A 13,928-nucleotide genomic window follows, 5' to 3' on the forward strand; every position below is an offset into this window, starting at 1 on the left:
AAGTGAACAATGGGTAATGCAAGTTACTTATGAGTCAGCACCCAGCTGTACTACAAAGGTTAACACAGTTTGATAGGCTTACAGAGATCAGACAAGCAGGATCAATAATAACAGTGTTGTTGTGATTGTGTCTTTCTTTGATGACTTGGGGCTTTTCTTTGATCCATGGGTATATAAGGGGAAAAATGGAATGGTTCGAGGGAACGAGTCAGCAGTCTCCTGCATGCCATTCGTGTATAGCAATTCCACCACATGCACATTTTGCACCATAGTATAGTGCCATTATTAAACACACTGCGCAATAAACTGCATTCACTTTAACCTGGCATTCCTCTTTGAAACTTATTACTGCAGAACTAGAAGTTTTAAGGTCCTAACCTACACATAGAACTCAGGATATCTGCACCCTGCAGTCACTCACATATACACTAGTGTCATTGCAAAATTCTATCTATGCAGGCTACACAAGCCAGAGGCACATCCACGTCTACCAAGATAGATAACGATCTGTATGGAGCCACGCTACTGGTGGATCATTTGCAGTCTTCTTCTATGTATAACTGTTAGCACAGAGGAAAGGTTATAACATTATTTTGGAGTCAGATAACCAAGATATCATTAAATTAATCCCAGTCCAGTAGCACCAGGTAAGACTACACGCATTCCTTTGCCACTCAGATAGTTCCGCTATTTGATGTATCTGAGGGGATTTGTACAGACTGGAGTGAGACAGCAATACTGTATCAGATAAATTACATGCATGCACGCAGAAACACACACACGCATACACACACACACAATATTATACTTAATGACCTTCAAGGCACTTTCACATTTTAAAGACTATAAAAAAATTATTGTGTGGAACGTCTTGTAGCCCTTCAGTTTATCTAAACCTGTTTCCCATCAAAGGATACATTTTCAGTTTAAAATACCATTGCACAACATCAAAAAGAACTCTAATCACAAGGAGGCACACTTCAAATGCAATCCAGTAATGGTGTCTGACAACAATTGTGATTGGTCACACATAGTCCTTTTAATTCCAAGACAGTTTTGAAAAGGGAACTAGCTGTCAAATCATTTTCAGATTTAAATTGACCCGTCTCATAAGGTTATGCATCAAATTTGAAATTATGGATGTATTTAGATTTGTGAATAACAAAGTAAAACAGCAAGCACTGTAAAAACACAAATTAAATACTCAATAAAATACAGCGATTTGAGAATTAGAATGATACATTTAATGCAAGGGGAAGCATTTACATTGGGGAAATAGAAAAAATACGCTATTATTATACATTGCATATGTATCCCCTTGCTGTATGGAAACATTATTTAGTTGGTGGTGGTTCATCTCAAATATTTATATTTGTAATGTACGGCTGTTGGTATTTAGGGATGAAAATAAACAGAAAATTAGTATTGCAAACAGTTGGTATTAAGTAAATTATATACTAATTCACGTGACTATCACTGATGTAAAGAAACAGTACAGTTACAGATTAATAAATAATTATGGAATAATCATTGCACATAATGGATTCAAATTGATTCAGAATGGTCCATTGTGCGTCGGCTGTATAAATTGCTTTTACAGCCGTGTAACCAAAGGGACACCAGCCATTATTTGTATGTACCATTTACCCCAAGCATTTGTGAAAGAGATCTTTCATGCATTACTTTCTTTCATTGCAATATTGGAGCAATCAATTTCCCCGATCACCTGTGGAGACACAGTCAGGATAGACAAATTAATTTCCCTTCCGAGAGGCTTATGGATTGTCTGAAAATAACTGACTGTCCTTTGCTTCGGATGAGATTAATCAGCTTTAATTACAAGAGAGACCAGCCTTCGTCTGGACTTGTGGCTCAGACTCATCTTATGGCAAGAGTACAGCTTTGAGGTCTGAGAAAAATAACATCCATGGCTGTTCCGAATCTTTTAATTAACAGTTCATATAAAATAATAATCCAGCCTTTCCTGTGTGGGTAGCTGCCACTTTTCATCAGGACATTTGTTTTCTGAATAACCATAGTCAATGGTAAAGCATAGCAGTCAGGTTTAATATTCTTCCTTTTTTTTTACATGATCGGTCTTTATAACACCATTTCTGTACTACTGCTACATGTACCATATACTGAATACTTCTCATCAATGTATGTATATATATACATGATTACACATTATGATAATATTGCTGTAGACATATTAAATATCCTTCTGTGTAGTGATAAGTGGAATGTGTGCCACTATAATAACATTTCAATCAAAAAGAATAAAAACAGTGCACTGAAACTCAGTATAGGCTAATATTACTTCAGGGTGGTGCTTGTGCGTGCACAAAATGGCTCAAACATGGAAAAGTGAAAACCAGCACAAAAGAAATCTTAATTGTTTTTTGATAGGCAGCGTATCAGTTTGAAATTTTCAGCCTGATGAAGGCTTTGTAGCCAAAACATTCAAACAGACATACTGCCTATCTGAAATAAATAAGATTTCTGGGAGTGCTTGTTTTTTCCGCATTTGCCTTATAAATGTACCAGCATTCTATGTATTATCTATTTATGTGTTTGCATGATATAATGTATTCATGCATGTTCATCCATACATTTTTCAAAAGCTAAATAAAACTATGTCATTTCTGGGTAGTTGATTAGTAATATAATATAGGCCCCTCCCCCCTCAGTTGGGAACAATCCTCCATAATTAAAAAAATATATTTCTCATTACAACCAAAGTCTTTTGAACTGTGTTGAACTACAATGTCAACAAAGAGCAGAAGCTTTTCATTTACATCCTTTGATATCCCACTCCTTTCCATTTTCTCCCATTCTTAAGTGTCTGGTTTCTCAGTCAAGGCACCCAAGTGAATCGTGTGCAAATAGTCTGTCTTTGCTGTAGAGATGGAGGGCAGCCAGGTTTTCAGGTAGTGGAGAGCAGAGTTAGTTGTTCTCAGTACAACTTGGGGACATAATAACATAGTAACATTACAACTACAAACAGTGAGCTTCTATTTAGCTGAAGGAATGTGTACAAACCATGCCCCCTTCCAAATTTTGTGGTGGCAGGTTGTTCCTTTTCAGTGTCCCATGTTCTTCCATATCCAATACTGATTGAAAAATGATTGGAGAGTGTCCCAATTTACAATGTATTTCCCTCTTTGCTGAAGGTGGGGCTTGTTTTCATCTATTACAGTATCTGCCATTACAGCAAATGCTAGATAATCTTCTCCATTTATGTAGAGTAGGCAGTAAAGTATAAGTCAGAGGTGTCCTGAAATAGATCTGCTTGATTGCTTCCTTTTTATGCAGCCTCCCAGTGAAAAATTGTTTATATGTTGTGTTCCACCACTTTAATGGGAGCCTTTGCCAAATGAGAGCTCTTTACACTATGTGATTGGTGAGATATTCTCACCCGGCTGGGATTAATAGTTCTTTAACAAGGTTTCATAGCCAGACAAATTGCTTGTGGCATCGATCGTGTCCCATCTTTGATCGTGTAATTGCTTTGTGAGTTGGGGTGGGGTGAGAGGTGGGGGGTGAGGGGGGGGGGGGCAGTTTGAGGTTGGGGTGAAACAGCCATGACCGCGATAAGCATTTGAGCTCATCTGGTGCCTTCAGAAATAAGGGGCACGATCAATAGATTTTAGTCCAATCTCAATCTTTCCCTTGCTATTTAGTTTGGTGGCGCACAAATATAAGAGGAAGCAAGGTGACAAGGGCTTTAAAACAACAGCAATTCACAAGACATTCACAATCGTCCATTATTCTCCTATTCTCCTAAATGGGGGGGGGGGGGGGCTGAAGGATTTGCAGTGATCAAAGTCAATTAATTTAATGATAATTAATGATTGGGTTAATGAAGATCTATTTTTAAAATGTTGTTTTAAATGTATCCTTTTTAAACAAGGCTAGTTACATTAAGATTTCACATTTTTACAGGCCAGTAACGCAGCTGAAAACCTTATTGCAGAAAAAAAAAAAAAAAACAAAGTGTGGAGGCCAAAAGGAATTGCCCAAGATCCAAAGCATAGAAGCTCATTTGTGAAATATGGTGGCGTGGGTGTTATGGTTTGAGCATGGATGGCTGCCACAGGTACTGGCTCACTTGTCTTCATTGCTGATGGAACTGCTGATAGCAACAGCAGAATCAATTATTTAGTATACAGAAGCTTCTTATCTCCTCAAGTTCAAGCAAAGGCATTCAAACTCATTGGACAGTAGTTCATCCAACAACAAAACAATGAGCCCAAACATTGCTAAACTGCTAAAACAAAATTTTCTAAGCAAAAAAACTGGAAAATTCTTGACTGGCAAAGTCAATAACCCAATCAGAACTCAATTGAGCATGTCTTTCTTATGATGAAGAGAAACCTTAAGGCAATTAGCCCCAAAAACAAGCAGGAGCTGAAGATGGCTGCAGTACAAGCCTGGAAGGGCATCACCAGATACTTAACACCTGGTGATGTCTATGGGTCACGGACTTCATTTCATGCAAGGTACTAAACATGACTACTTTCATTTATATGACCTTAATCCTTCCCAAACATTATGGTGCCCTGAAATGGGGGGCTATGGGGGGCCAAAAGTTCTGTAATTTCTGCATGGTGAAACCAAAATGTATAATAATACCCTTTAATAAAAACTCAGAATCTTTGCTTTAATCACATGTGAATTGTTTGATTACAAATCAAAAATGGTGAAGTACAGAGCCAAATCAAGAAAACGTATGTCTTTGTCCCAGACATTATGGAGGGCACTGCAAATCCCAGTTTAAGTGAACCTGCAATACCACACACTTGATCAGTCCCTCTTTCTTATCTCTGTCTATAAGGGTGACAGCCCTCCTTTTGTTCTTCACCAGACTCATTCCAGCAGACCTTGGAGTCACTAATAGGCTTGTCCCTAGAGGCTGTCATTCCTGTCAGATGTCATTTCATGCTGCGCTTGGCCACACAGAAAGCTTGTGCTTACATTAAGGGATGATTTGTGAGGTGTAACTGGCATCCATGCCTCTCATATTGTTTTCAAAAATTCTGAAATATTGATTCTATGTACATGAATCCTTCCATAACAAAAATAGGTGGTGGTGCAGTATAATGGTTTAGGGAATTGGTTTTGTAACCAGTAGGTTGTGGGTTCAATTCCCAGCTGTGGTGCTGCTGTTCAGAAAAATACTATAACATTGGTTGGCCTGTATATGAAAATGTAGTTGCTGTAGCTTTCTCTGAATAACATCTTATGCTAAATGTCAAAATGAAATATCATGTGAAAAGTATATTAATTAAATAGAGTATAGCAAGTGATGTCTATTTTCAGAATCCTGGGAAGTGTGCACACTCCCTGGTTTTGTCGTGTCAGGTTTATGGATGATGCGTCTTAGGCCATAATCACACATACAAATGTATATATGTGAATAACATACCAGTGCACACCTGTTGCACACCTTGACTCATTACAGTTACCACCAGCCTAATGGGCACTAGACATAATGAAATGCCAAAATTCATGAAGATGATTCTTTTTTTTTGATCAGTGCCAGAAAATTTCTTCCAGGTATCTTCAGTGGGACACAATTGAAAAGAATTGGGCTGTTTTATTAATAATTAAAATATTTATAAAAAATATATATTTCAGTTGCTACAGTATCTAGTACACTGGCATTTCTAAAGTTCAATTTGTGGTTTAAAAAAATGGCAAAGAGAAACAGCTTTCTCTAGAAACTTGTGAGAAAATTGTTCTTTTTAGAGATGAAGGCTATTCCATGCGTGAGATGACAAAGAAGCTGAAGATTTCATACAAAGGTGTGCACTACTGTGAGAAAAGAGAAAGAGGAAGAGAGAAAAATGCATCTAACCAGGCTAGAAAGAAAAGTGGAAGGCCCAGATGCACAACTGTGCAATAGGACAAGTACATCAGAGTCTAGTTTGAGAAACAGACACCTCACAGGTCCTCAGCTGGCAGCAGCATTGAAGCACTTGCCAAACATTCGTTTCATGTGCAACAGTGAAGAGACAGCTCTGGGATGCCATCCACAATACTCTATTCCAATCATCTACCGGTCAATCTTTATGTTGTTTTGCTCATTTTAACATTTTCTTCTTGTTTTCCAGTTTCAGAAGTGATGTTTTCTAGTAAACTTTGGAGTAACACATTAGCATAAATACTAGGATGAAGTAACAGTGTGTTGTCAATACACTGGAGTAATGGCTTCTGAAAATGGGGCTTTGCAATCATATGAATGGAAATTTGCAAGCATGAATGAAAATTTAGTAGACAGACAAACGATTCAAAGACAACATCCCACATCAATACGGCAATAAAAAAAGAAACAGCTGGTGATAAAAATACAAAAAAAGCCACATATTTATTTTGTTTGCCATTTTTTGGTTGTAGCCTAATAAACTCACTTGCTAGAAGAACGAAGCAGAACTTTTCGTTACATAGGCTATGCTCACCTGGATACAAGGCTTCTTACATCAATAAGGCGACCAGAAGCAGGAGAAGCAGTTCACGAAACAAAAAAAAAGCAGCAAAAAGGGCTGGCTGTAAATGTTGTAATTTTTGGGTATCCACCTGATGCTTGCAGAAAACAGTTTTAACACACTAGGCTACCACTTGTAGCCAGCAGGCAGCCCCCAAAGGGGCGTGGTTTGTGGGAGCCAAATCATAGTCCTCACCAGCCTCACTGCCCAGCAGGAGAAAGCTTGCTATGCCAAAGACCAAAGGTCTCCAAACAGGGGAACTATTCATATGCGTATTGATTCTTCCGAGGTAATGTCAAATTCTGCAGTATCGGCTTGCGTCTGCAAACTTCACTATATGGCAGAACTGACTGATCCAATAAAACTACTTGGCATCTGATGGAGCTTTGGAATATTAATCATTTACAGGGGGATAAACAAACTTTCTGAGCTGAACGATGTTGATCATAGACCATATGCAAAACAATTAGAGGGAAGATTACACAATGTGACAAACCACTTTCATGGCCGACTCCCATCTAAGAAAAGCCAGGTTAAATCTCAGTGTGGTCTTGTCAATGACTCATAATGTTTTTGTAAGCCGTAAAGGAGCACAGCACTAAAAATGGCAGCTATTAAACACTTGCGTGCGCCAGTCATGGCTCAGCATGGAGAAATGCTCTGGCAGGAGGAGAACAGTTTTGTGTTCCCCCGCGGTCCTCAGTGACATTTGTCCGGTTCTGATTTCATCGTCCACGCTCGTCTGCAGTGAGCTCATTCGCTGCCATTTTCACAGTTCTGCGAGGTTTTGCTGAGACAGGGCTAGATTTTCCCTCTGGTGGTTGTGCTCCACCCCTCTCTGTGGCTTAGCACTAATTCACCACCGCTACTGCTGCCTCAGAAAACAACATTAATATTTGATTGCTTTTTCTTTTTCTGAAGTGCCTCCAGGAATACAATAGGTCTGTTTGTAAATGTCACCAATGCCTTCCCTGGGGCAGAAAGGCCCATAAATATCAAGTCCACTTCTCGCTTTGTTTATCTAATATAAGAGGAAGTTTACTTGTAAAATATTCCATGGCTGACTGACATCTGGAGAACTCTCTGTCATCAAAATATTGCTGTAATGTTTTCAGTGGCGCTCAAGGGAAGAAGATCTGGTGTCAGGTTTTGATTGGCCGGTGTGAATGCCATAGACAGCGGGTGGAGAGAATGATGACACACAAAGCTATGTCTGCCTCATTCAACATTTATGAGGAGGAAATGTCAGAGGCGATGAGCGCTAAGTCACCTGTCTGTTTTTAAAAGTCCCTGAACCGTGCCGAACAAATTCCGGTCAACTGAAGGCGAACATCTCTTACACCGATGAGCATGACTTTGGGGCTGTGACAGCTACAGATTACAGAGGCACTACACTAACAGACATAACAGAACAAAGGAGAACTCACAGTGTACATTAATTTACAAAAAGAAATCCACTGACCTTTAGGCCATAATAGGTTTCTGTAGACAACAGCCTCCTCTAAAATATAATTATTAATATTTCACTGCATTACCTTTCATGATACTGCAATGCTTTTAAATGTGTATGACATTTTAAAGAACAACTTTTGGCAATTAAGTGATATTGCATACCCCGTTCTGTTTGTGGCTTTTTTCTGAGAGGGTAATCTTTGGTTGATAATGCCAATGACTGTTGTTTTTTTAAAGCTGTCAATGGGAAATGCTATCAAGACATGGATTTCCTTATCACAGAATGGTTACCCCTTTTTTAATTAACTATTGTGTGGCCAACTGTGCAAAGCCTTTCTTCTACAGCCTATAAATGACTAATGTAACTGGCAAATATCACTGCCTGTGGCAGTCTCTCACAGGCTTCCTTATAACACTCAACTCCACTTCAGAAAACTTGTGCTCTTTACAAATCTCTGCCTTAATCCTTCCTTCTACTATCTAATTCCAAAGTCTGAGACCAGGGCTCAATTCGTAGTGAACATTGCAGTTCACCTCTTTTCCTAGTGCTGTCAGGCAGCATTGGAAATCGACACAGGAAGCCAAAGCGTTTACTGAAGCAGCTCTTTCTCATGCTCCCTTAATCTGCCAAACCCATCTCTGGCAACCGGGCCACATCTGATCCGCCCAGCTGGAACAATGAAATATTAACTCTGTGCCTTGCCTTCAGCTAAGTGCGCTTCAAGAATTGAGACGAACAAATAGGTCCCAGTGTCCACTGCCTTCTGGGTGCCTGACTCCACAAGGTCATGGTTAATGCAGCTAAATTAGTGAAAGCCACTCTCCCCAACGGACCCAAGCACTCGTGTGGATTGGCTGACAGCTTAAGCATGTGAAATTGGGGACTTGGGACCGCAGAGGCGTGGTTCGTGTGAAATGGGATTCTAGGGTGTTATCCCCTTGGGAAGAGCATTCAATGTCATCTGTGACAGTGGAAATATACCAGAGCAGAAAAAGAAAAAACAGAAAAATGTGAGAAGTTTTATAACGACATCTGCTGAGAATCTAAATAGTCCAATGCCACAAAAGTGTGACTGGTGTATAAAGCAGTATGGCTTCAGCACATTGCTGATAGGGATGATTCTTACAATGATGTACTATCTTTTGGGATGTTTCGGGCCAAATTAACCTCAATGCCCTGACCCTCCAGGGCCTGGAAAGTTAATAAAATTAGGGAACAGTTGGTTCTCTGGGATGTACTGTATGCCCCATTGGCTGTGAAATGGCCTGACCCTTGTGCAATCCAAATGGAGTCAAGTAATATCAACTTCCCACGAATGAATGCTCATTAAAGCGTGGAATGAGTAAAGCCATTTGAAAATGAAATACGCTCATCTGCATCTCCTCCTTGATGTTGGTTAAGCTTACCACATTTCTTGTATGTATTTGTACACCAGGAACTTTAAACACACATTTATAGTACCCAAGAACCAAAAGGAAACCCTAATAAATGTATATTGCTGGCTGGTTAGCTGCCATCACTAAAATAATTTTCTATTGGTTTTTCATAGTAAAAAAAATGAAAACAATTCTGTTTGATCGTTCTACATTTGTACAAAGTTCATTTAAATGGAAAAGAATTACCTGCCTACAGCACTAAAACTTTCACAGTATATTTTCTGTTCATCATGACTCTATGACTCTATTATTTGTCACTCCACATAAGTAGCAACTAGTGACCAGCAATTTTCCACTAACAGCAGGTTAACTGAGCTCAAAAGTCAACTGTGTTGCAAGCTCTTTCCCTTGTGAAAAATCAAGGGGGAGGAGCTAATCGGTATGTATTTCATCCACCTCTCATTGATTGGACTGCCATTTAAGACTTAGGCAATTTTACTTCTGGGTCTCAAGAGTGATCCTCCCAAGGGATGATTCCAGGGGTGTAGCCAATTCAGAATTCAGCCCGTCCTGATTTACTGTCACATTGCACATTAGCCGTGGGAATATAGCAGCAGGCAAACTGTGACTTATTGGACACCCAGCTGTGCAGACAAGCAGCAGCTTGTAGCATTGAAGTTGCACTGCTGTAAATAGAGCAGTCAGCCAGTTTTCCATTTCCACTGACCCCCTCATGTGCGACATCACAATACGTGGCTGGGCGCTGATTGGCTGTGGTCTGGACCAGAGTGCTCAGTTTTTACAGTTTAACTGAGCCACTTACCGCCCTGTGGATTTTATCTTCCAGGTCCTGATTGATCCTCTGCAGAGCTGCATAACTGTTCTGTATCCTGAGCCATGGGAAAAGAGAGAACATGTATAAGCACAGTTGCAAACCATTTGTAAATACAGGGCCTAACTACCAGGGGTCATCCTTCTCAGACTCTGGGCTCTAGTTTCCAGCTGGCCCACTGGCGAAATGGTATTTTCACCATATATTTTGACGTGCCTGTGTGACTTGATCATTTTGTGACTCGCCGTGTGCCGAAGTGGGAGGGAAGCCACTGCTGGGGGTGTGTCACTCAATGTGGTGCTGTGCAATTTTAGCAGCTCGTCAAAATTTTCAGGTCAGTCCAGTCTGTTATTTGTGCCATTCACCACTGGCCTGCCCAGACCACGTCTAAGGCATATGGCCCAGGTCATCATCGAGCAGATTGCTAATTTAGGGGCTTTACCATACAATGTGCGCATGTTTAATAATCTATTCAAAAGGCAATCAACGGTTTTCATGGATCATATGCAGTCCCATTTGACTTTAATGTAAAATCCCAGAAGCAGGAAAAATGCATAAAATGCAGCAAAGAAAATACCCTAATAAGTTATTTACACGTCATTTGCAAAAATACTACCAATAAAATAAACTTGAAAAACCTTTCTGGCTTGTGGCCTTTGTTGGAGAGTTATTATAGGCTCTGAAGTAAAGTGTTGTTTAAGAATTCCCTGCAAAAAAACTTGCGATTTGCAATATAAGCATAGTAATGCATAGCATAATGAAAAAAACACCCTTAGGACATCAAACGATAGGAATGGTTGTAACGCATGCCTCAGATTAAATCTTACCATTAGGAGCGATTCATGATTAATACTGGCTATACTTCAACATATTCAGCTTCAGTGGCCCACTGGGACTAATTTCAGCACAAGACTGCCGCTCTTTCTGATGACATTCCAGCACATTAGTATAATGAATGCAATGAGCTGTGTTTGCACCTTTACACACAGTGGGAGAAAACAAAACTCTTAATACAATTATTTGAATATAAATGAATGGAAATGGGTAAACTTAACCATTTATGTCTCATTTTACAGTTTGCGTAGTATGTGTGCATCAATCTTATCACAAAGTGATAGGCATACTCTATGACTTGGTTGTCATTATTATTATCATTATTAGAGGGCAAAGAACCAAATGTGTGTAGGCATTTGATTGTTTTTGTTCAGATTTTATTGTTTAGTTTTTTCCCACTGGTTTCCCCCCCCCCACAAACTGTCTATAAAACCTACACAATCAAAAATTCAAAAACGGCAGTTGTGTAGAGGGGTATAGTTTTTTTTTCCAGTATTTTAACCTTCTGGACAAACATACAGTGTCACAGACAATAGAGGGTTAATTTGGCATGTGTGCAGCCCCTCATGTAGAACAATGTGACTTTTGACATATTTAATATTATTGTACCATGGTGAGATTATCTGCTTGCTTAACTGATCATAATTGCTTTTATTATGCATCATGTTATGATTTTAAATGTGAATCACTCCAGTTCTCTGTACCAGAATCTCAGTTAAAACAGTTGGCTCTCTAACATTCCTTCAGAATAAAATATTTCTCTTTAATTATGTCTGCATGCTGGTTCTTTATGCCTTGATAGTAAAGTGTTGAGGTTGGAGTACTATGAAAGCAAAGAAAAAATTCAGTATGTAAATTAAACAGTCCCTTTGGTTATGCTCTTGGCTTGTCTCAGTGGTTTGCTGTTTGGCAGAAGCTAAGACTTTGAGAAACTATAGCTGGTTCAAGTTATATTTATCTGTATTTCAACCTGCCTAGAGAATGTGACCCAGAAATAACAGGAACTTTTAGACACTTAATATGCTGGTTCTTGATCCAGTTTTTGGCATCCTTCATTTATGAAAGGACACGAAAAATGGGAATGTTTGGAGAGCCAGAGAAGAAATGGGCTCCATCCTGGATGCAGTGATTTATGTACTATAGCATTATTACTTAAGTCTTTAAATCTCATAGTAAACAAATACATAAACTGAAACATTGTTACAGTTTCATTGTGACCTATAGTTTACTAAATGTATTTCAGAATTTTCATTGGTTAAGCTTGTAATTTATTTTGAAGCTGACTAAGTGACTGTACGATTTTGTCATTTGTATTCGTCAAATATATGTGTGCCAGTGTCCCTGATACTGAATCCAGGTCATCCAACCCCACCCCTCAGTTCCCAACCTCACGTAGGGCGGCGGAAAGGGTGAAGCCATGCCTGAATGGACCCAAGGACCAGATTTGAGTACCACTGCATTATGGCATGGGGAGGAATTAACACTTGACATGATTCAGTCATGTGTAAATACTGACCTGAAGCAGACTCTGATCCTTAAGACATCAACATGGAGCCCACTTGTCAAATGAATGACTAGTTAACTTGTTTTACTTCCAGGGTTTAATTAATTCAATTATGTCATTCCCCTGGGAATTTGTGTATTGATTTGTAGCAAGCAGTGTCAATACATTCTTTTTATAATTACTAATGTACATCTAGTGTGAAGTTTGGAGTGTCAAGCGAATTACAGATATCTCCAGAGTGGTTAGAGCTGACTGCAAAATAGCTTTGGATTGTTTTAGATAGATGTATAGCAAATTAACTCTGACCTGCTGACTCATGTTTATTGTATCCATTGGATAAATCAATGGTTACCCTGTCAGTCTGTTAAATAAGATTCTTGAATCAGGCTTTTGAAGTAGCCTTCTGGAAAATGGGCACTGCAAATCAGTCTTATCAGAGAGCTGCTTTGGCACATCTCTCTCTTTATCAATGCCCTGCACCCACTTATCTACAGTGCACAACTTTTCTGTGGCACTGTAGACAATGACACCAGGCCCACTGCTGTGGGAGGTCGAATGGAGCGGTCACACAGGGCCTTGCACCTGTGTGGGTCTCGTGCCAGGCAGGGATTTTTTTGCCTTTGAAAGGAGACCCTTTGTGTGCAAAAGGTGTGCATGGGTGTCATGCCTGTATGCAGTGCATTCATGAGAAAGGCCTTGCACTGCCAACTTTGCACAGGGCCACACATATCTCCCAGATGGAACTGAATTGCATGGCACTGTTATAGCAATAATAATACCTTAGCTACTTCACTACCATTGTTTTCAAATGTTCGCTGCTGCTGCTGCTTTTAGGAAAAAACAGTTGCTAGGGGTAATGAAGTGTTTGGTCTAGAGCAGTGGTTTCCAAATCTCTCCTTGGGGACCCCCAGTCGCATCCAGGTATTTGATGTGTTCCACCTCAAGCACACCTGATGCAACTAATCAAGGGCTTGATTTCAAGGTTTGGGAACCACTGGTCTAGAGACTGAGTCACGAATTTGGCAAAAATGTTCACTACCATTACGTCATTTCCACGTTTTAATAATGGGAGGAGAAAATGGTGGGTTCACGTTGTCATAGTTGGTTCAACCCCTTCTGTAGGACCCCCCTGTTTAACACAAGCCTGAAAATTACATACCCAAAATAAAATGATTACCCCTTGGGTGTTTGTTTTCCAAATTACTCAAAATATTTCTGAAACAAAGTAACAGAAGCTCTGTCAACAGCTGTCTTGAAGGCTCAATATTTTCAAAATTAAAGCGTTCATACTCCGATTTGACAATGCATTTTTCTATTGAACAAGTGTACAACAGAAATACCATTAAGAGAACGCACTAACATCATCCGCATCGGCGTCATCCTTTTGACTGGAAGGGGTCTTTAAGTGAATGATGGACATTGTTTTTTTTAATCTAGTCTG

The 13,928-nt window shown here is 39.6% G+C and overlaps 1 protein-coding gene across 1 annotated transcript in view; it reads right to left on the reverse strand.

The window, feature by feature from the left end:
* The window catches only part of LOC135251695 (brain-enriched guanylate kinase-associated protein), a 66,261-nt gene that overhangs the window by 18,324 nt on the left and 34,009 nt on the right, over positions 1-13,928 (reverse strand). Inside the window, exon 4 of the mRNA XM_064329373.1 lies at positions 10,141-10,207. Within this exon, the coding sequence (XP_064185443.1) occupies positions 10,141-10,207 (67 nt within the window). The remainder of the gene's footprint in view (positions 1-10,140; positions 10,208-13,928) is intronic.

The sequence above is a fragment of the Anguilla rostrata genome, chromosome 1, assembly GCF_018555375.3.
Source record: "Anguilla rostrata isolate EN2019 chromosome 1, ASM1855537v3, whole genome shotgun sequence".
Classification (NCBI taxonomy): Eukaryota; Metazoa; Chordata; class Actinopteri; order Anguilliformes; family Anguillidae; genus Anguilla; species Anguilla rostrata.